Source organism: Bombus affinis, chromosome 3 (genome assembly GCF_024516045.1).
Source record: "Bombus affinis isolate iyBomAffi1 chromosome 3, iyBomAffi1.2, whole genome shotgun sequence".
NCBI lineage: Eukaryota > Metazoa > Arthropoda > Insecta > Hymenoptera > Apidae > Bombus > Bombus affinis.
In genome coordinates, this window is record NC_066346.1 from 12580509 (window position 1) to 12604419 (window position 23911).

General features: G+C 36.8%; 2 protein-coding genes and 1 long non-coding RNA gene across 11 annotated transcripts in view; 2 read left to right on the forward strand and 1 right to left on the reverse strand.

Annotated features, from left to right (window-relative positions):
• LOC126914714 (two pore potassium channel protein sup-9) overlaps window positions 1-14080 on the forward strand; it is a 176109-nt gene extending 162029 nt beyond the window's left edge. The window contains exon 7 of the mRNA XM_050719070.1: window positions 6344-14080. Within this exon, the coding sequence (XP_050575027.1) occupies window positions 6344-6655 (312 nt within the window). The 3' untranslated portion in view covers window positions 6656-14080. The remainder of the gene's footprint in view (window positions 1-6343) is intronic.
• Window positions 1-15557, reverse strand: part of LOC126914923 (uncharacterized) — a 67844-nt gene extending 52287 nt beyond the window's left edge. The window contains exon 1 of the long non-coding RNA XR_007709944.1: window positions 15425-15557. This is a non-coding gene — a long non-coding RNA (uncharacterized LOC126914923). The remainder of the gene's footprint in view (window positions 1-15424) is intronic.
• Window positions 15558-15639: 82 nt separating this feature from the next.
• LOC126914657 (zinc finger protein 239-like) overlaps window positions 15640-23911 on the forward strand; it is a 32515-nt gene continuing 24243 nt past the window's right edge. For 8 of the 9 annotated variants that reach the window (XM_050718871.1, XM_050718869.1, XM_050718877.1 and 5 more), the window contains exons 1-4: window positions 15640-15908; window positions 16795-16968; window positions 17354-17693; window positions 17800-17980. In XM_050718871.1, the coding sequence (XP_050574828.1) occupies window positions 15777-15908; window positions 16795-16968; window positions 17354-17693; window positions 17800-17980 (827 nt within the window). In that variant the 5' untranslated portion in view covers window positions 15640-15776. Of the gene's footprint in view, window positions 15909-16794; window positions 16969-17353; window positions 17694-17799; window positions 17981-21135; window positions 23447-23911 lie in introns of those variants that run through there. The other variant, XM_050718875.1, reaches the window with a different exon arrangement.

Here is a 23911-nt window from a genome sequence, read left to right on the forward strand (position 1 = left end):
AACTGTTCAGTTGAAAAGGTCGACGATACATTGTTGTACCCAACGACACCGCGGTTCTCGCAACATTGTATACGGTTCGGCCGATATCTTAGGCCTTTTGTCCACGATACTACACTCGGCCATTCCTGACAAATCACATCTGCCCTCAGATGTGCTCATCACTGTTCTCACTATCATCACTAACACCAATGTTCCACCACTTCATGTGGTCGGCTGCGGTGGAAGTCGTGCGCGGTCCCTCGTGTTCGCCTTCTCGTTGCACTACGTAACGGTCATTTCGCAGGACTTTCACCACACGGTACGGCCCAAGGAACTTTGAATGCAGCTTTAACCCAGGACCGCCTTGCGTCCTCTCGATCGCCACCAGATCTCCTGTTTTGTAGACTGTCGCCTTCTTGCGTCTCTTGTTGAACGTTTGTCTATTGCGGGTTTGAAGCTCCTCGATCCGTCTCTTTGCTATTTCACGCAATTGATCCCGTTCTTCCTGGAACATTGCGACCCATTCATCTTCAACTAACTGCCTCATCTGCGGATCGTCCCGCATTCTCATCCGCGTGCCAAACAGCAACTGGAACGGAGTAACGCTAGTGCTTCTGCTGGGTGTTGCGTTGAGGTATTTTTGAGTTTTCTCCAGGTGCTTGAACCACTCGCCTGGCGTTGGTGCAGATAACTTCGTCAACAACGGGATAAGTATCCGGTTTACTCTTTCTACCTGACCATTGGCCCGCGGAATTCCAGTTGTAGTTCGCACGTGCTCTATGCCTTCCTCGCTACAATAGTCCTCGAAAGCACCAGCTGTGAACGCCGTCCCACGGTCAGAGATGATCCTTCGCGGATTCCCGAAACAAACAGACTGTTTTTCCAAGCGGCTGATAACCTCTGCAGAACCCGTTGATTTGGTGGGGTACAACCAGACGAACTTGGTGAAAGCATCGACCACTACGAAGATATGCCGGTAGCTTTTCTTTGTAGTGGGTAACGGTCCAATATGATCGACGTGATACGTGTCGAACGGCAATTCTCCCTTGTCGATGGTATTTAGCAACCCTTCCTTCTTCCCTTGCTTTCTCTCCGCAAGGATACAGTCGATGCAACTCCGCACCACCCTTTCCACTTTCTCGCGCATTCCCCGGAACCAGTAGTCCCTTTTTACCAACGCCTCTGTTTTGGTAACGCCGAAATGGCCACGTTCGTGAGCTCGTCGGACCACTTGGGTTTGCATCGACTTCGGCACGACCAATAGCGGTGCGTCTTCTACTTCTCGATACAAAAGTTCGTTTCTTAAGATGTACCCGTCGGCCTCGTACTGCTTTATGTTGTCTCGGATCTGTCGCAGGTCATCCTCTTGCAACTGCGCTTCTCTCAAACGTACGACTATCCCTCGTTCGTCTTCGTCTATTAGCATGACCTCGGGTAGGGGATTTCGACTCAACGCGTCGACATGCATCATACTGGTCCCGGGCCTATGCTCCACCTTATAATCGAACTCCTCTAGGAGGATTGCCCACCTCGCGACGCGCACGCACAAGTCCTTTTTCCGCATTGTTAATGCGAATGCCTGACAATCTGTAACGATTTTGAATGGAATGCCGAGCAAGTAGACACGGAATTTCTTCAGCGCTTTCACGATGGCCAAAACCTCAAGCTCGTAACTGGTGTACTTCTCTTCAGCCGGTGAAGTCTTTCCGCTCGAGTAATACACGGGGTGAAAAACGTTGTCCTCGCTGTCGCGTTGCAGTAAGATCGCTCCGTATCCCCCGCTGCACGCATCCGTATGCAGCTGAGTCTCCGCTCCAACGCGATACAGCTTCAACAGTGGCTTCTCGCTTAACGCGGTTTTTAGGCTTCCGAACGCTTCACGCTCGCGCGATTCGAACCCGAACGGGACATTTTTCCTTAATAGATCTGTTAATGGTCTCGCGATGACAGAATACCGGGGCACAAACTTCCTAAAGTATCCCGCTAAGCCCAGGAAACTCTGAACATCTCTAGCCGATCGGGGCTCCGGGAAATTAGCGACGGCCTTGGTTTTGCATTCAGATGGTTGAATATTACCGCCCTCGATGATGTGGCCCAAATATTCTATTCTCGTTTGTAGGAATCGACATTTACTCCAGTTTACGAGTAGTCCGTGTTCACTAGCGACACGCAGCACTGTGCTTAGTTTCTCTATTCCACTCGAAAAGTCAGTCGACGGCACGATCAGATCGTCCATGTACGTCAGCACCACCCCTGTCGCGATCAACTCTTTAAAAACTGCGTTTATATATTTCTGAAAGACGGCTGGCGAATTGCACAATCCAAAAGGCATTTTGAGGAATTCGTACTGGCCTGTGGGGACTACGAACGCTGTATACTTCCTGCTACTTTCCCCAACAGGAACATGAAAAAATCCGTTCTTAAGATCCAACGTGCTAAATACCCTCGAGCCCTGTAGCGAATCTAGTTGGTCTTCGATCAAGGGCAGTGGGTATCTATCTTTTACTACCTTTTTATTTAATTGTCTATAATCAACGCAAATTCTAGTCGAGCCGTCTTTCTTTTTTACCAAAACGATCGGACTGGCATAGTCGGAATGTGATTGGCGTATTATTCCATCCTCCAGCCACATTTTGATCTGTTTGTCGACCTCGACCTTGTCTTGTGGAGATAGTCTTCGCGGCCTTTCGTAAACCGGAATATCGTCATGCAATATTATGTTCATTTTGATTCCTACTTCGCGCGTTTTCTGTGGCCTATAATTTCGGATTAAACTCTCTACTGCCTGCTTATGGTGCACGTTTTCGATATGGGATAAATCTACTTCACGCGCCCCCGTCTCTATGTCTACTTTAAAAACTTCCGGAATCCCATCGGAGTTTTCGTCTTTTAATCTGAAAATGGAGATATCTCCCCTCCTCCTGTTCATCTCAACGGTATCCAGGAAGTCTGTGCCTATTATCAACGAACGGTGCATCATAGTGTTTGGAACTACATGCACCGTTATATGATATAACTCATCATCTATGACAATATCCGTTGAAAATTTCCCGAGCGTAAGATTGTTCTCGGATCCGATACTGCGAAACTCGATAATTTCCCGAATTAATTTGGGCGCTCCAATTTTGGCATGTTGATCCGCCCGCATCAGGGTTAATTCGCTACCGGTATCTATCAACGCGCTCAGTTCGCAATTTCCAATTCTAACACTTTTACAACCCGCTCGCAGCGACATTTGTGTATTACAAACCTCTTTAGGGGACTTACCCAGATCGCTGCATTTCGATGCGACGTGTCCGTACTCTCTACACTCGAAACACTTAGGACCCTTCGACTTGTTCGGGCAATCCGCGCTTACATGTGCTTTATCGCCGCAATTGTAGCAACGCGTCTTTCTCGCACTTCCACCTTGACTGGGACTGTTGTTTCTCTCAACTCTGGCCGGCTTCGCAACCGACTTCGTCCTTCGGCTCTTCTGCTCCTCGTACGCGATTAGCCTCTTCCTTAGCTCCTTGATGGATGCAGCACCATACAGCATAGATTTATGGACCTCTTCGTCTATTATCCCGTCTATGATGTACTCTACTTTGACTTCTTCCTCTATATCGGCATGACTGGCTATTTCCAGCATGCGATACATGTAGGCCAAGCACGCCTCGTCGCTTTTCTTTCTCGTCCCACTAAGCTTTTGGTGTACTTGCCTACTGTTGGACTTTCTGGAGAACTCTCTGATTAGTCCCTTCTTCAGCTCATGCCAAGTCCTGGCATGGCACTCGAAGCTTGCGAATATTTTCGCCGATCCCCTCAGCAGCTTCCTCGCGTAGACTGCCTTCTGACCGTCGGACCACATACACGTGTCCGCGACTTCTTCGAATGATTCGAACCATCGCTCCACGTTTTCACCTTTGTCACCGCTAAACAATTCTAGTGCGTCTTCGACATCTTTAAAGCTTAATACCGAGACGGTGCATGCCTTTTGGCGATATTCATCGCGGTCCGAGCACATCGCTCGCGTACCTCTCTTATGTTTTATTACCTCTTTCCTATCTTCTTCATCGTCACTTTCGTCGTCGCTTTCTTCTTCCGACGATACGTTGTCTCCTTCCAGGGCCGCCTGTAGCCGTGCGCGTAGTTCAGATTTTCTCCCTGTGACCTTTAACCCCAAGCTAGCGAGGCGCGCTCTCAACTCCTTCGTCCTCAGCTTCTCGAGGTCTTCGTCTCCATCCTGATCGCGCTCAGCTCTCTGCCCACTCCTTAGGTTTCGCTGATTTACCGATTCCTCATCGCGCTTCGATTCCTTCGAAGTTGATTGACCAGCCTTATACGCTCGGTTCAGCCTGGCCATCAGCACTGACTTCGAGCCTGATATCGGCAGATTCAGACTTGCGAGCTTATTTCTTAGCTCCTCCAGCGTCGAAACCTCTTCAGTCGAAAACTGTTCCTCTTCACAATTTGCCATTTTCAACTCTTTTTTTTTCAGCACAATTAGTTCCGTTAAACGTGTCGTTCTCTGTCTGGTTTCAATCCCGGAGGGGCCCCCAATTTGTAGTATCGGAAAAGGATGGGATTAGGATAATTTAGATTTGTAAAATTCTCCTAATACTATTTATTAAGATAAATAAAAATAACAAGGATTAATTGGACAGAGAACGATAAATGTTCAACTTGAACTAAAACACAAAAGTCTTATTCCGCTCAAATCACTCTCTATAACTCTCGTCTTCGGCATCCGCACTCGCACGCTCTCGATTCTCAACCCATACTGCGCGCCTTTTGCGTTCGTTCTCGCCTGCGTCTTAACTAACATTGTCTTTAGCGTCTCTTTTGTTTTTTCCCCGCCCTATAGCGCACGTGTCCCGAAAACGCTCGTGGCCCGGGTCACGTAGGCCTTTTAGACGAAACTGTTCAGTTGAAAAGGTCGACGATACATTGTTGTACCCAACGACACCGCGGTTCTCGCAACATTGTATACGGTTCGGCCGATATCTTAGGCCTTTTGTCCACGATACTACAATATTTTTTTAAATGAATAAATAATTTATTTTCTGTTGCATTCCTCTTTATTAATCTGTGTAAAAATAGTTATTTTTGCATGAAGCACAAAATTAATAATTGAAATACGATAAAACGGAAGAACGTGTTCCTTAATCCTTTTATATGCAAAGTTACGCGAAAGATACGTTCAATGTGAATGAAATCTAGTAATTTAAAATCGACACGGTATAATATCTGCTTCTTATGTCCTTGATAAGGAAATTTTAGTAACCCTCTGCGGTCTGTGTTCGTCAAGTAATACTTTATTAAACAAAATGCAATTTTCTTTCGTTGTTGATAAAGAATAGACATGTTATTTTGTCTTTTAAACTTTCGATGCAAAGTAAATGTGGTAAAACTTGAATTTTTAATTTGGTTGCATAAAACAACAATCCCGATATGCGACGAGAGCATAATGTACAAAAATGAAACAGATTAAAATTTTGTTTACTTAAGTTGCGGCCGTAACAAGGCTTATAATCTGAGTTCAATGAAGTCAAACTATATCTGTTACAAAATGTAGTTTGAACTATAACTTCAAATTATACAACTTATAGACAGACAATTACGTACAATATTTCAATATCATTACATATACATACGTATCAGCCTCTCAAAAGTAGAACCTATTAACTCAATTTTTATCAATTTCTCAATTTCATTATGTAAATACGTTATGACAAATTACATTACGATTAATGTTCAATTCTCAAAACACAAATTTCTTACTCCCATAAATAATAGCAAATTCCAAAACAAATATAAAAAATACTGTTTGCAACATCGCCACTTTTCTCTGCATTTCAATTTATGGAGTTGATCACTGTGGCTTCCGAATGGCCCATATAAGATTTGCCATTGTCTCATTGAAAGAAAGAAACCTGTTATAGGAACGAATATTTATTTATATTTCTCAGTTTCTCTTTCTGCGTTTATCCTTAACTCAATATCCAACTAAAAGCAGTATTTGTTTAAACGTTTCTCCACCTACGACATATCCATAATAAGAACGCCATGATATTTTCGAACGACCAAGTAATACATGACGTTTTAATGGTTACACGTGACGCCGGACCGCAAAGGGTTGGTACCCAACCTCCGCGTACTTTGAACCCCGCCAGCTATACCAAATCAATACAAGAAAAGCATCCAACAAAATGCCTCATTCCACTCTCTCAACCTCCCCTTCCCAAAAACAAACCTGACCCAGTCGAAATCCACGCGAACACGTTTCGATGGTAGAATCCGCCGATCAACAACCGAACGTGTTCGCGGCATAACGATTCCGGATGATGACAGAGACACAAAAAAGAAAATTGTTATGACGCAGGCTGCGCAAGGAGCAGTGCGCCTGGAGGGCGACGTAATAACGGCGAACGGCTCGATACTGTCGGGCCAAGTAGGCAACCACGGTGACACGATATCGCTGGACGACGAGACGTCGGTCTGCAGCTGCTGCTGCAGCGGTTTTCAGAAGAAACGGCGGAGACCACGGTTCACGGTTCGTCGCTCGCCCGGTAAGATCTCACATCTGCTGCCGATGCAGCAGCTGCCGTTGAATATACGCAGTGACCTACACCCGCCACCGTTGACGCCGTTGTTGCAACTGCCGCCGTTGCATCAACATCGAGCCAGCATCTGACGACCATCAACCGCCGTCAGTACGTTATCTCAACAACAACTGCCGCGACGGGTGTCTGTCTGAGACTCTTTCCTTCGTGCAACTTCGGGACAGATCATATGGGGGGAATGAAATAGAGAGAAAGAAAGAGCTTTTACCGGTGACCGCTTCAACGAATTTAATCCTAGGGATCGGTGTCGCCGCCTCGCCGTTTCAAACATCGCGGGAACCATACCATATATAGGGTGAATTGGGGAAAGTTAAGCTGTTTAGCTATTGGATGAATCGTATTTTATGGTATATCAAGTTGTTTGAAAGGATCGTAGATAATGGAGATTGAAAAAAAATTGAGAGGCAATATATTTTCAGAGATAATACTTTTTCAATTAGATTTTCTTTCGCGCATGACTCGTTTCTTTCGATAACTTTTCGTCATATATAGAATAGTATAGGATTCGAGTTGTTCAGTATGAATTTCTTTCGAAACTTTACAAGTATTCAACTTTTCGTCAATGAAAAAGTTAGATAGAAACGAGAATAAATGATTGCGAAATCGTGTTGTGTACATTGATGGGAAAATTAAAATTTAATATTGCAACTAGCATTCAGTATCGTCTTGTTATAAAATGAAACCATATTAATTTTTCAAATCAGGTATTTGCCTTTGAAGTGTCGAAGTTGAGTATTGAAATACTTGGCAGAAGTTCATGGTGATTAATGTGTTCTTCCGATTCCATGAAATATAATACAAACTATGTATGTATATCCATTATCAATAACGCTACGAACTTTCAAAACAACCTAATATTTGAATTGAAAAGAATAAGTAGGTGATTGTTAGATAATATTTTTTGAATTCGATCGATGTGATATTACGTTTGATTAATTTTAATGTAGGATAAAAATGTTGAAATTGTATTGTAGAAAATTATCTATCGGTAGGAGGCGAAAGTAAGATATGTACCTTAGATTTGATTTTCTGTCCAAGATATTGAGACAAAGATTTTGATAATATTTCTGATACAATTCTATATACAATACTTTACTAATGGTATGGTTATTGCGAAATTGCCGCAAAAATGACGAAATTCTAGTCAGTCATTTCTCAATTAAGTGAAACTCTATTAACGATATCGGAATACGTAGCATAAGAAAATGATTATTATTAGAAGAATTGGTGATTTCGTAAAAGAATCTGTTTCCTTGAAACTTGAAATGAAAGTTTCAAAAAAATAATTCTGAAAGATCAGCAATTGAATAAAAATTTATTTTAAAGAATCGCAAGCTAATTGTATTCCCTCGAGGGCGGAATTCAAGTGCTTCCTATTATGTCTATGCTCTTCCACTATTTTAACAATCACGTGTTTTTCTCACAAGCTCGGCAGAAATATTTCCTACATTACAAAATTGTTAATAATACGAAGTTCTTCCATTGAATTATTTCTATGCAAAAAGAAAGAAGACAGAATCTCGTCACGAATGCGATCAGGCGGTGAATTGATTCTCAGAAGCAAGTGTTATGTATGTACAAAGAAAAAAAAACGGGATGTGCGAGTGATTATGTGTTCCATAGCCAAGAAGCATTAACAAACAAACCAAAAAAACGAAAATAAAAAAAGAACAAAAAAAAACAAAAAAATAAGTACGTGAAAGAGGGACAGAAGAGAAGAAAGAAGAAACTATATATATCTGCGTTCACACTGCTACAAGGAAGAAAGAGAGAAATATATATTATGAACAAAATATATACACACCAAAAGACATATACACAAAATAAACACGACTTTTTTCATTAAGAAGGCATTTTACAATTTGTATATAATGAACTATAGATATTACACGTACGAATCTAGGTGTACGGAATTATGGCGTTTCGATCTTACGATGTGTATAAGTACGAGATAACATTATATTATTTATCATGTGAGTGTGCGGATACATGACAAAAATCCCATTCTCGACTTTCCATTCAATCTACCGTTTAATTAAATGATCCAGATCGTTGAATGATCGTGGCCGTAAACTACGTAGAACTCTAGCTACTGTAGATCTCGTCACGCACGGATGCTGGATCGGGAGAAATTAAATTTAAACCAAAATAAATAAATAACATATATATATATATACATACATACATATATACATACATACACACATACATACATACATACATACATATATACATACATACATACATACATACATATATATGTATGTATATATATATATATATACACACACACACACATACATATTATCTAACGAAGATAACCAATCCAAAAAGCCGTAGAACACGAGAATTAAATATCGTCCCTTGATCTTTATTGGCTACAGTTTACCTACGAAAAGTCAATCCATCGAGACACGAAGCACGTATTTCCGAATAGATAAACGCGTCATACTATAGTCGAACACGAGCGGAACAATTCTCTTGCCTTTTATCGACAAGTAGAACGTATTCGAGTATTTTTAAGACGTACACACTGGATTGCACACACACGCGTAGCGTAAGTAGTGAAACTTCGTTTGCCCTCGCTCGATCTACCGAGTGAATTTCAAAACGGCCGGCAAAAAGGAACCCAATGTGACAGGCACTTTTAAAGAACGTTCTTTATTTTCATCCGTACACTTCGTTTCATTCTATCATTCCTTTAGTTGTCCTATCGCGTCACTTTCGTTACGTATCGAGGCGCAAGTTCTTCGTCAACCCTTAGATTCATACTAGATTTATCAACCCTTCAAACGCTGCAAGAATAAATAACACGCGATATCATTTCCTTTCTAAGAGAACCACAAACATACTATGTGGAATAGACGTTCCATGGAACGCTGTAAAATTTGCAGAAAAATTACGCTATTTTGCGACAAGAGGGTTGAAAAAATTATGCCGTTTCAACTCTCTTCGATATTTATTATCTCATATCCAACGGATATATCCTTTCGAAATCGACGTACTTAAATCATACTAACAATTCATAAGTTACAACGTGTTAACGAAGCTTAGGGGTTAAAGAAAACGATGAACTGTAATTGAGACTAAAAGCGTCAATGACCACGTAACCGGAAGTACCCGCGATTCAACGAATCAATCATAATTATTGAATGTTTTGTTTAACCACGTGCATCCTAAACTTATTGACAACAGTTGCGTTTAAGAGAGGTGACGAGAAAAAACTCGATAAATCGATACACTTGCTGTGTCTTCGCTAACACTCGCTACGACAGAACGAACAAACGAATTCCATTTGTAACATACTAGGGTAGGAACAAACAATGATCACGTCGATTGGAATAAGAGTTCGTACGATTCATTTAAAAGAGCAAACGCGAACATGTGAGCATCATATGGAAACAAATTCGAAAAATCTTATGGATGAAAATCTCATTTCACATTCTTTCGATCGAGGAGAATTTCATTTTGTACGCTCCTCCCAACCAAACAAAATGATTTTTGATCGTTTACACTAATTAGCAGTAAAGAACGATAGCCTTTTCGGAATTATAAATACCAATTACTGACCTCTCTCCCTCTGGCCCCGAATCTAAGGTCATTCATCACCCCCCCGCCCACTTTCCTTTTATTCAATTATCATTAAATTAGAGATTTATTACATAAACGTTTAAAATGAAATATTCCCCAGCGAGAATAAAGTTTCTAATAAACAGATATACATTTTTTTATTCTCAAATGGACGTTATAGCGTGTTAAAATAATACAAGGATCATATAGACTTTCATATAATATTATACTTTATACTTGTAGCAAGATTTCATAAAAAATAAGTGAGCTTGTATTAACCCTTTAACACCTTCGAGTCTGTAGCAAGGTTACGAATATTTATTTCGTCTTTATCGTTGATTTTTAGTGTTGTAAAAGACATGTTTACGATACATAATGGAAACGCTTATGCAAGAAAAAGAGAAAGGAGAACATTCGTTTAACGATAAATACCGACAGTTTGTCACTAAATTAATAAGTAATATTGCATATCTGTCTGTTTCACACCTTAACTTGTGGCGATCATGATGAGAACAGTTAGAATGTAAAAAGTGTTCCGAAGGTAGCTGATTATTGAATTAACAATAACAAAATGGCAAGAAGGATAAAAAATACATTCTGTTTGCCATTAATAGATAAATATCGATGAAGGACAGACGAGTATGGAAAGAGCTTGTTTATATTACCAATCGATTTTGAGTGGCTTACTAGAAAACGTGTACTGGTATAATTAACGGAAAAAAAAGAAGAGAAAACACAAAAAAATTAATCAATCCAAAATGTTCCCACAAAATGTAAGCTCAAAATATTATAATGTCACGAATTATATTCAAGTGCCATTGTTTTCTTATGCATGTTCGAATCCTTGTATTACTTTGGTAAAATGTATTATTAAAAAGCAAGTAAAGAATGTATCTTGAAGTCGATGAATAACGAGTTCTAGATAGTGTTCATTAACGAAGTTTCATTAATAGGCCATAGTCTATAGCGTACGATCTGTAATAACATCGGTTTACCACTTTTTAAGGCTTCAAAATGCTTGAAGAGTTTGCAGGAGGAGTTCCCTTTTTTTAATCTGTAAAATTCATCATATTAATCATAAAGAATAATCAGAAAAGTAAATAGTACATAAACATGTTCTTAGACAACTTTAGTAAATCAACGGTGTCAATATGTCATTCACTTTTTTTTACGTACGATATACAATTTTTGAAGATTACTGCAGTACAAATGGCCATAAACCCAAACAGAATTCACTGATAATTGCAACTCATCGCGAAGGTTTATCTTCGGCGTGGAACATTCTCTTTTTATCGATTAATCCCTTCTGTGTAAACAGTTAGCTATAAATTTACGTGTTCACAACCCCTGTTGGTTTCGTATCCGACTCGAATGTAAAAGAAACTACATTTTCACTGGTAGAACCTAACGGATACGAGTAATTGCAAAACTGACGAAATTTTACTAATGTAAACAATATCTTGCATACGATAGATATCCGGCTCCTCGTTTAAAAAGGGAACTATATATTAATAACTAATTTTAAAAGAACGATTTTCCAAGTGGTAGCTCATACTATGAATCGTTAAAGTGTATCGAAATTTAGGAGATGCGTAGTCGGTGTGAAAAAAAGATTACACCGTTCAAAGTCAGACATATGCTTTGTTCAGATCGCGATAGAATATTGCGTTTTCCTATCATCCTTCTCCCATTGATGTTTGATCATTTTAGCTTATTAAAAAAACGAGGTCTTATATCGATATGGTGTGAAATGTATTAAATATGCATAAATTGTCAACGATCTTCGACCAACGCTAGCTTAATTAGTCCCAGTATTGCTGGATAAGTGAAACGACGTTAAGACTTAACCAACAAAAAAAGAACAAAAAAAGAAAAGCGAAGTATAAAAAATCATCAGTCGTTCTGATCCCTAATAAAGAGAAAAGCGGTTGAGAAATTTTTGCATGGTGTCTGATGTTTTTCGATATATAATGGCTCAAAGAATCACGAAGGTTACTTATCATTTATACCTCTTTAACATAACGTAGGATTGAATCGATCGAACATTTCAAAAAAAATTCGATATGTAGTAAGAGATGAGACGGTAATGTATAGTGTTTAAATGATTTAATAGGCATCGATTAACAGACACCATCGTGAAGGAAATGAGAAGAGCGCAAGAATTTTCATTCCGCTTGTTTCCCAAATTCGAAGATTCGAACAGTTGAATTAACGTGTTAAGTACGTTGATTGGCTTAAAAATTCAACGAATCATTAATCGGCATTTGAAATTTGAGAATAAAAATTGAAATTAAGAGGACGTGTTATGTTTAGTATTTCAATAATTAATTGAATCGTATGATAAATCCATTTCTTCGATCTCTTTTACATAAAATCCATGGTAGATATACAAAACTTACTTTTTCTGGCCTTTATATCGATATTTTACTCATAAATAAATTTTATTCTTTTTACAATCGTCAATTATCGAATCTTACAATCATAGCAATAACATGTTCTATTAATTTCAATTTAGTACGAGCGATAAACTCGAACTCTAAAATGCATGTACGTATGATATACACGAATATATTCTGCGGTGCGGCGAGTCCGCAAAATTTCAACTTCCCGCATTTTTAACTTTGTATTAGTAGATAACGAACACGATGATTAATGTTACCTTACACGAATATAAACAATAATATTTGTAATAGCTGTAAATTTACATTACGACAACTCGGAGAGATATGAGATTAAACGAGAAAATTTAGACACACATTCACGCAATTTTTGCTATTATTGTTATAGCATAAAGTGTAAGTAAAATAGTTACGAATTTAACAAATTAATTAACAACTAATTAATTAACTATATATGAGCATCGAAATAATACAGTTTTATCGCGGTTTCATTGACAACGCAGACTATAAGCTGCGAGAGAATTAAAAATCAAGCAAAAAAAAAAAAAAACTGAAAAAGAACATTAAAAGTTGAACGCGAGAGAAAAAAAGAACAATAAAATCTGGCGTGTTGCATTTTCAAGGTTCTTTTAATAATTAGTCCTCCTATTAATATTTCGACTATGATTTTATTAATTTTTTCTAATCGTTTTACCAAGGAAACTATAGTAAAAAATTTGATATCCAATATATTAGATGCGTCTATCTATTCATAAAATAGTTCACAATTCGAAGAAGAATACCAAATGCCATCTATGAAAAAAATCAATAAAAAAAATTTCAATAAATTTAAACTCAAAATTCTTTAAGATGTATATAATAATAGGAGGATTAACGAAAGCTTTCTTCAGATCGAATCGTGTTCCGAAGAAATATCTTATTATGCAGATATACAAAGCTTTCACTTCGGTTTTCATTCTTTCTTGAAATTAATGAAATAAAATATGCGAATCTGTTTATTGAGAAGAAGGAGGAAAAATGCCTGGAAATACTGTCACTTGCGATAATCACGATTTACTTGTAAGATGCGAAACAAGGTCCTCGTTGAAAGAGAAAGAGAGATTACGGAAATAGAAATCCTAATGGCTTGTACGGGTACAATTTTCTCGAAAAAAAAAAGTCGAAAGGAAGAAGACCACATATCCCTCGTTTTCATGTATTATAAATAATGCACCGTCGTTGCAAGGATCTTTAGAAGATCGTCCTTCCCTTCCCCATCCGATAAAAAAAAAGTATCAAAAGAAAAGAAAATTAATGTTAAACGAAATAATAAAAAGCTGAACGATCGAAGAGATGATGAAAAGAAAATAAACACGGTAATAGCATGCGTGTGATCGAAATCGATTCCCAAATCTGCCTGCATACACCGCCACGTGTACCGACGTTTAAGTGGATCGTAATTTGTAAATTACTATGGACTTCCTAATTATATGCTGGTATATGATAATACATGTGCTCTGCCACAATAAAGCAGTTTTTTTTATCTAATATGAATGCCGTCATTTTTCCCCAATATACCTAAAAGAACTAATCTCAATACATTTAAAATACGAATAAAACAAAATAAAGTAAAAAGATACAATTGTCAAAAGATTAACGAAATTGTGCCATTAAAATTTTATATAATCTTTTTATCGTCACCATATGCATTTCCATCAATGCATTATTTAAAGAATAAAGCAAAATAGATTTTTAATTTAATGCAAAAATATGATATAAAAATATGGTTGTAGATATTCGTTCAGTGTCGTTTTAGCAATACAAAATGTTTCTGCATATATTGCGAAGATATTCTATCGGAAAAACAGGTTGTAATTTAAATCAAGTTGTCATATCCAGTAAAGTTCACACAACCAAGGGAAAAGGCAAGGCAGGTCATTGATATCTTTAACAGCGTGAGGGTAAGTTACACAATTTCAACGACAGAAAAACGTGGCAGCACTGTACTGTTTCTGTTATTTTTTGCGTGGATATGTCGCTTTTATTCAGTAACATCAAAAATTCGTGTCAATTCCATAACGTAACGTAAGATGTATCACATAACTACATAGTTTACAAATATTTTTCGAATATATTAGTATTTTATCAAAATTAAAAAATAAAAATTTATGCGATGAAACACGTTATGTAAATTAATATACCTAGCCTAATTAACATTCGTACTATACAATTTATTACATCCGTAATACTAATTATGGATTTACTACACTTTTTAAAAATGAGCAATTTCATTATATATAATTAATGAAGATAAGAATATTTAAACATTTCCTCATGTAAATTGAAAAAAGAGCAACCTCATTTTGCATAAATAAGATCGTCAACAAAACATATTTTCTACTATTTCCGAATAAGTCACGTGACTATTACCGAATACTTATAAAAAAATTTGTAATTCGAAAAGACATGAAATACATTTAATTTTTGAAACAATGAACGTAAATTCAAAGTTTTAATATAATGTTAACGTAACTAACAATGAGTTTCGATATGTTCTTCATAAAGCTCCGATTTATTCTTACTGTTCATCGACAAGCGTACGCTGTCTGTTTGATCATGCGTGTTTGTATCCGCGCGTAGAAGTGGGAGTAATTGTGCATGAAAATTTGATAGGTTTGCATTAACTTAGCCGACCTCTTAAACACCTGGGCGATCAATCAGTACATATCAGAGGCAAGTCTAACATACATAATACTCTGTACACTTTATACTTTCATTATTTAAAATGAAACATAAGATCGACCAGAGATTATAGCCATCTTGCGGTGTAATTTAATTATATAGTAAAAATTTGATAAAAAGATAAAATCAACTAAAAAACATAATAAGTACCGTCAAAATTTCAATTTCTCCGATCTGGCAGTAAATTTACGGTGATGGTGCAGTCCATCCATATTAAATAACGATGAATTCGGAAGGAAGGAATCTCCGTAATGTTCGAAACTGCCGTGTGTAAAAGTTGTTGGCTTCGAGCGCGACGTGATCGATACGCAATCGTTCCGCCGAGTATCTCCGAAATTAGTCGAGAGAGTCGAAGATAACCGAACAGCTACGAAATTGGCCGAGTTACTGTGACCAAACGACGCGTACCGAAGAACGCGGGGTCTTCTCCGGCTTGGATTGAAACAGCGTTCGCGTCTACGGGCGCGGTTTTGCGTCTCGAGCTGGCGTTTTACATGGTAAAATGTCCTCCCTCGACTATCTGGACTTGTGTCGATTATGTCTTGTGAAGGACCGTGTTTCGGTACCAATTTTCGAGGGTGAGGGAGACGTACGGCAAATATTTCTCAAGATCGCCGCCTGCCTACCGGTCAAGGTAAGCCAACTACGCCATCGCTTCGACAATGGCGATCCGCCATCTTGTGCATTTTCATAGATACACCGCATTTCCTTAATCGTCCACGACTTTTCGACCTCCCAGTAGATGTATTTGCCTCCGATCATTTTAGAGATCGCCCTATAGACAAGAAATTTCAAACAGTTCCAGGCCAACGATATCCAAATAGCCTTATTGCTAGTGCTGTACTGTTTATCTTTTCTTTTCTGTTCATTCTCTCCAACTCATCCACGACGCTACGAATTATTTAATAGAATTTTGCCGCGCTTTTTTCCGTACCTTAATGTATTGCGGATCTACCCAAATTTTTTCATCATCGTCTGAATAACAGCCCGTTGTTATTTTCATTCGAAAGTGACAATTCACGGTATTTCTTTATTCACAGCAACTATAACTGAATAATCCTCTTCCTTTTCGACATCTTGCTTTCGACATCATTGTTTCTATTATAAAATAAGTACCTATAATTGACTATTCGTACTTTTTGAAGTCGTTCCATTAATAGTTGTTTTCAATGTTGCGACATAATACTTTGAAATTGCTTTTGTGAAAAAGTTCGATTAATTTAATTCTTATATTTATTGTTGCAATCATTTATTTACAGATTTTGAATTTGGTAAATAATTCAATGCATTATTTAAATGAAATATGAATCATTTACATTGATTTATTCTTTAAGTATTCCTAATAAATGTTTTAAATTTGTTATCCATTATTACTGTGATTACTAATTTATCTTATGACTTATGATTTGTGTCATTCATATTATTCATGGAGTACTAAATTCACTATAGAAAACTACTTTCATTATGTATATAAATATAAAATTCGTTATAAATTGTTTTTTTTTTACATATGATTCCAGCTTACAAGAGAAGATAAGTTACCCAAAAAAATATGCGATGATTGTGTGTATAAAGTAGAATTATTTTATCAATTTTGGAATACTACTGCGAACGCAGAGAAACAACTATTACAATGGCTGGGAGAAGTCAGCTTAGAAGACAAACAGGGTTATGTTACCAATGTTCTCAATACGGTAATTTTTTTCCATATAATATTTGTTATTATATTCGGTCCATAACAAAATCTAAAAGCATAGATAGTCTTTTATTTTTTTTTGGCATTCAGTTCCATGTTTACCTTAGTTACTGTTACTGTTACTGATAAAAATATTTAAATATTATTAATCTTTACTTCCGTAAGTTTTTTAATTGTTCAATTTATTGAACTTTGCTATTTCTAATTGACATTCATACTTAAAATGTATGTTAGTAATTTTATTATACTTTAAAGTAATGGTGCATTTGAAGGTTATATTTTGTTTGTAGTCATAAAAGATGAAAAATATTTTTATTTACTTATATGAAATATAAAATATTTGAAAATAATAAATAAATTTTGTATCTTATGTTCAATTGCAGAGTGTAATGAAACAAGAACAGAATTCAGAGAACAGGTTAGATGGCAATGTGATGCAGCAAGTGGGAGAGCATCAAAACAATATGGGGATGGCTATGATGGACAACATGGGTTTGGGTATACCCATGATGATATCAAGTGCTAATCAACAACAAATCACCTCAGTTCCTATGGATACAAGCAGTAATACTGTACAAACCGTTCAGGCAGTACCTGGTCCAAGTTCACAAACCACACATAACCAAATACCGCAGAATCAAACAAGCACTACGCAGCAAGAAGATGAAGAGGAAAGTAGTGAAGATGATGAAAACTCTGATGAAGATTGTGATGGAGATGAAGGTAGGTCTTATAACAAGATCTTTGTATTTTTTTCCTTTCTTTTCCAAATTTTGAACATCTGTATAAAAGAAATGAATTTATGTATGTTTCTATTCTCTTCCATTAGGTCTACCTGTAAAAGAAGAAAGTGAAGAGGATCCCAGCAATAGAACCATAGAGCCTACAACCTTTGTAAATGTTTCCCTGGCATGTGACGAGGCAGGACCTTCTGGATTACAACAACAAAAAATTTCTGATATGCCAGAAATGCCAATTCCACAACCAACTGATGGGGATCCCAAATCTGGGTGAGTCTTTTATTCGTATGTTATATCTCAAGAGCCAAAGATGCCATTTTGTTGTGGTAATCGCAAACATTTACACAGACATTTTAATGTTCATTTACATGTACATTAAAACATGTATATGTAATTTACATGTTCATAGCTTTTTTCTTTTAAAAAACTTCAAACTTGTATAATTTGAACCAAGTTACGTGTTTTGATTTGTGATTACTTGATTCTGATTACTTGTATAGTGATTTCTATTGAAAATATCAGAAATCTGTATATTTATAATATTTCACATAATTTGAGTCTAAATCACTTTTCTTTCTTTTGTATTTAGGAGTTAAATATTACTATCTAAAAAAACATTTTATGTGTCCAAATTAATCATTTTTAATGTGTATAATATTTTAAATAATAGTTTATTCACATTATTTTTATTCTTATTATGGTTGCATGTACTCTGTATAGTTTTAATTTTTGACTTTAAGATAAAATACACTTTCAATTTTTGGTTTTGAGATAAGATACATAAGAGTTAGCCACCTAATTGAAATAAATAAGGTGCAGTGGGATAATAAGGTAAGTTAATACACACCCCACAACCATCTTTGGCTCTCTGTATTTTGCAATTTGATGTTTTCTTCAATATTTCAATAATTTGTATTTCATTTCAACAGAACTATTTAATTATGTGTATAGCATATCCACATTTAGGTAAAAAGTTTGGGCGTGTTCATTTTAAAAAACAAATTGCAAAATACCTGAATATTCTTACATGTGATGGCATGTACTTAGAGTTCATTTCAATAAGAATAAGTGAAACAACATTTGAAATTCTTATATCATACACAATGTTTAGATTCGAATTTGTTATAACTTTCCTATTTAAATGAACTCTGCCCTAGTTATTATTGATACATGTACAATAAATGGACAGAGGGATTCTACTAATTACGATCTAGTCTATTAACACCTGTACGGCCTGTGTTTTAACATGTACGTAAGTGAATCAATTGTTGTGTAGCACTTAACGCACAACAACAGGTATTTAATCCCTCTGTTCAATTGAGAACCAGATGTTTACATGTTGTCAGTATCAATATCCCACGCTTACGTGAAGGCACAAAATGCCGCACACGGCTAACAATAAGCCGACCAAAAATCACAAACTAATATTTCGTAAGCTAACGTCACGACATAATAGACGCTTGGTGCATAATAAAAGTGTCACCAAACCGTTATGATTCGTAAAAAGAGAAAAAAGAAAAGAGAATCAAATACCGTTTCTTGTCGTCTTCGTGCTTTCCAATGCCTACGCTTTTACATTATCGTCAGGACCACAGTAACATTTAGTATATCGGTTAGTCTGTAAGTGCTATCGTTCTGTTAATTGCGCACAAAACCCGCTGATAAGCCGTGTGATGTTCTTGCCACGAGTTCGGTTTCAATCAATACCACTTGTGGCTGGCATTTATGTTAGGTGCCGGTCCAAAACAATCGAGTGTTTTACGAGCAAAAATAAGTTCATTTAAAACGAAAGAAAATAAAATAATTAGAGTAATAATTAATCGAGATGTGACGAAGAATCGAAGAATAATCATCGTATTGAGAAACATGAAGAGGACTTCAGACAAAATTTTATTGAAGGCGAGTATCAAGTTTTTGTATATTTTCGGACTCTTATTTAATAGTATATAAGTATGATTTCAACAAAATTTATTGTTTTCCATTTACATTTACATGTTTCCAAAGAATTCGTGATTTTATTCTTTGGAGCTTTTCAGCGCGCGTCTCAGCATATTTTTTGCTGAAAATTCGCTGCGCTTGTGTTATACAAATTTTGGTCGCGCACTATTATGTCGCGCGGTTTATTTTATTTCTGACATGATTCAAAAAGCAATCGATACATTTTGCAAAATTTTGCATACTTCAATGCTTACATAAAACCAGGCTGCGTTTACGCGCCGGTGAGAAAGCAAGCAAATGTTTGCATTTCGTTTTGTATATTTCTGGCGCAGTGTATTTGCATCGGTACACTGAAGGTAATACAGATGCACGCAATGTTATATTTGTGCAATGTATTTTCCGATTACGAGTTACGATTTGAGAACAGCGTGGAATTTGAAACATTTCTTGTTTCCATTTAAAATTGTTACTGTATATTTGTCATATTTTATCGTAATTTATAGATACCATTAAAACTTTTGACGTTTTTATATTATAACGTGAGTGAACATTTTTTTGCAAAGACTGTTAATTAGAAGTTTGTGGTGAAAGAAAATAAGAAGATACTGCATGGATGTTGGACAATCGACATAAAGGTGAGGATTCAATTTTCATTTAATATTACAATAATTTGATCTTTAAAAGTACTGTATCTTAGTAAAGATAACGACTTTTTAGCAAGGTTTTGCTTTCTTCTAACTTTTTTGCCAAATTTTGTAGCTTAACTTTTCTTCCTCTGCTGGTTTGCTGTAGAAACCTTTAATTTCTTTCTCGGTTTTTATGCCAATTACTTCATCATGAGTCTAGAGACGTGGAAAGGCGAGAGATAGTTTAAGAATTAAAACGCGCGAATGTTTCTATCTTCTTTAATTAGATTCATTACTAATTAATTTAATATAAATAAAATCGTGAAAAGTGTCAAGTATAACTTTCTTATTTAACATCTTATTTATACATAAAAATAATACGTTTAAATTTTCAAAGGACGAGACAACTATATCGTATAAACTGCAAAGGTAAAGTGAAAATATAAAGAATAATTTCTTTACGATCTTCCGAAACGAATATACTCTTATCTGAGGAATATAATATAGTCTTGTAATATATAATATTCTTCGTACTAACAAAGAAGATCGTGAAGATGTTCGACGGAGAACGATGACGACACAAAACTCTCTAAGCTCGATTTGCACTTACGCTCTCGTCGCACTCTCTTTACTGCTGTGTCTTTAGAAGGGAAACCACAATGCCCAAGCACTTTGCACGGTCACTATGCAAAAATTATCACGCAGCGTAAATTCTCTATTTTTCCGCTTTCGTATATTTTCTCACCGCCGCCTGTTGCAAGAAAGAAAGTAAGATCACAGGAACGAATCAAAAGACAATGCCTATGTGTATCGTACGGTGCTATTCGCCGCTGCATTGTCCTTGGGTTTTGTCGATTTCAGGGAAGGAAGCGAGACGTTCGGCGGATTGTCGGGGATGCTACGTCAAATACTTTCGCCATCGCCCGAGACGGGAGATACCGGTTTACCGGTCACTTGTACCTTGCTTCAGAACAACTCTATGTTCTCCAATCAGTCGTCGATGATGTCCTCAACGTATCAAACCGTCCCATCCCATTTGCCGTCCATTTGTACCGATCAGATTCTCTTGGATCACGTGCAGATCGTCACTGAATCCTATCCGTGTCCCACCTGTGGCCTTGAATTTCGAAGCGCTCTGAAACTGAATTACCATATAAGAACGAGTCATCCGACTCTGCCGGAGTTCGAGCACAATATAGAGAATCCGATGAGATACTCGTGCGCCGTTTGTTCACGAAGTTTCTACGCTCTGAGTCACTTGAGGATGCACGAGGTGACGCATTCCGCGCCAGTGGCAACCTCTTGCGCACCGATCCCGACTATATCGACATCGGTGAACGTAGAGAAGACGTTCGCCTGCGATCGTTGCCAAGCTAGTTTCCGGTATCGTACGCTTCTCGAGCGACACAGGAGGATGCACGAGGTCGGCCAGGAGAAGCCTTATTCCTGCCCTAGGTGCTTAATGCGTTTCGAGACGCGAAACCTGTACAATCATCACGCGAAAACACACAAACCGATCCTGACAGCCAACGATAGGATAACTGACACCGTAGTGTCTTCCGGTGATCCGGTCACTAGCAGTATTAGCGGTACTATGGCATCGTCAAACAAATCGGTAGTCTCGTATCCGTGCGATTCGTGCTCGAAACAATTCGCAAGCATCGAGTCATTGACTACCCATAAGGCTGTACATAGGTCCAGGCCGCTCGTATGCGACGTATGCGGCAAGGGTTTTACACATCGCAAGTATTACGTGGTGCATCAACGTATCCATACAGGAGAGAGGCCGTATCTTTGTGCCATGTGTGGCAAATCGTTTACACAAGCATCCACGCTTACCGTCCATCGTCGATATCATACCGGAGAACGTCCTTATACCTGCACATTGTGCGGTAAAGGATTCGTTACCAGAACGATCATGCTGAATCACATGAAAAAGCATTGAACTTGATCATCGTGATCGTGTACGATAAGAAACGTTTGTCAACCGAGTGTACGTTAAAAAAACGTATAAATTTAATTATTTCGTAAATAACGAAAATACGCAAGATATATCAATATTCGAGTTGTGTTACAGAAGTTTATGATTTTTTTCACGTTATTGTTTAATTGTTGGTTAAAGTTTAGTCTGTTATAATGATAGTGCAAGAGCAGTTGTATATTTGCACTCATTTCTAATCGCGGTAAGAATAGGTATATATGTATTAGTTAGGAAATTAAATTTCTTTCTACTTCTGAGAAGATTCGGTTCGAAATTGTTTTTTTGCTTAACAAAGATAGTTTCTTTCTAGAAAATCATTCTCGAAGTGCCTTAAATCGCTTAAAAAATAGAAGATTATTTAATTATAACGCGTATTGCGCGAATTCGTCACAATGATCGTGTAAACATCTTTACAAAATTCAACCATGGTAATAATCTATCGTATTTTTAAATTCGTTAAATTCGACGAATTTGTTAATTAGTACCAGGGGTACATAAACGGAATTATTAACTAATCTTATGTGTAACATGCATGTCGTCACTGTGATACTGTTTGTTCGTGTATATTCGAAATATTTTAAGCGCTCTAGTATACCTTTTTCGATTTCTTTAACTTTTAGAATCGCGAAATTTTGTTCGAAAATGTCGATTTCAAACACGAAATTTGCTTCAACTAAAATTAGTACCTGTTTAACTAACTTTTTAATGTGCCTAAAAGATAGAGTTTTTGAGAAGTTTTAATCGACGAAATATGAAAAAGACATTCTACATAGGAAGAGCTAATTGTAATAATTGCGTATAAAGTGTTAAAAATTATTTGATGTTAAAATATCGTTATAATAGATAGAGAAGCATTAGCATACGATTAATGTACGAGTATACGATTATTTTAAGCATTTTTAGTTAAACCGATAGATCAAGATGATGTAGTTAGCGTTTCAGCATTAACAATGAATTCATGTGCCTCTAATTAATGTAAGTACAGGGTCACTACATATGAATATCGTAAAACGTAAGTATGAAGACGCTTAAATATTTCTATGTAATCTCGTGAAAAATAAGATCTCTGCTATTGATATTCTGAATAACATAGTTATAATTAATCGTTGGACGTAATCGTTGCTAAAAGATTTCTAAGAATTTTATCACTCCTGAATGTAATTTTTCGTCTAATTAAAGTTTTCAATGTTATTAGAGAGTTGTATATCCATTTTGGAGAATAGTATTTCTTTTTTCTTTTACTACTACTAATAATTTATATCGAATTATATTGAGAGACAATGGTATGGTGGTTCGAGCATTTATAATAAATTTTAATTTTCATCGTCGAATTCAGAAACCTCTATTGGATAAAGAATATTCTGTAACAATAGTGCTAAATCACTGTGTAACTTTTATATTGAACAAAGTTTTGTATACATTTTTTTTTAATTATGTTAACTCAACAATGGTAAATTTTAATATTTAAAATAGATTTATGTGATATACATAAATAAGCGGTTCGACAAATTTTTTCTTGAGTTTCATTTTCTTTAATATTAATTACTGAATATCCTTAAAATTAAATATACATATTCGATCAGAAACTCGAACATAAATTCAAGATGGTGGATGTATCACGTGATTGGATCGTCGATAATATAGAGCAGCATGTGG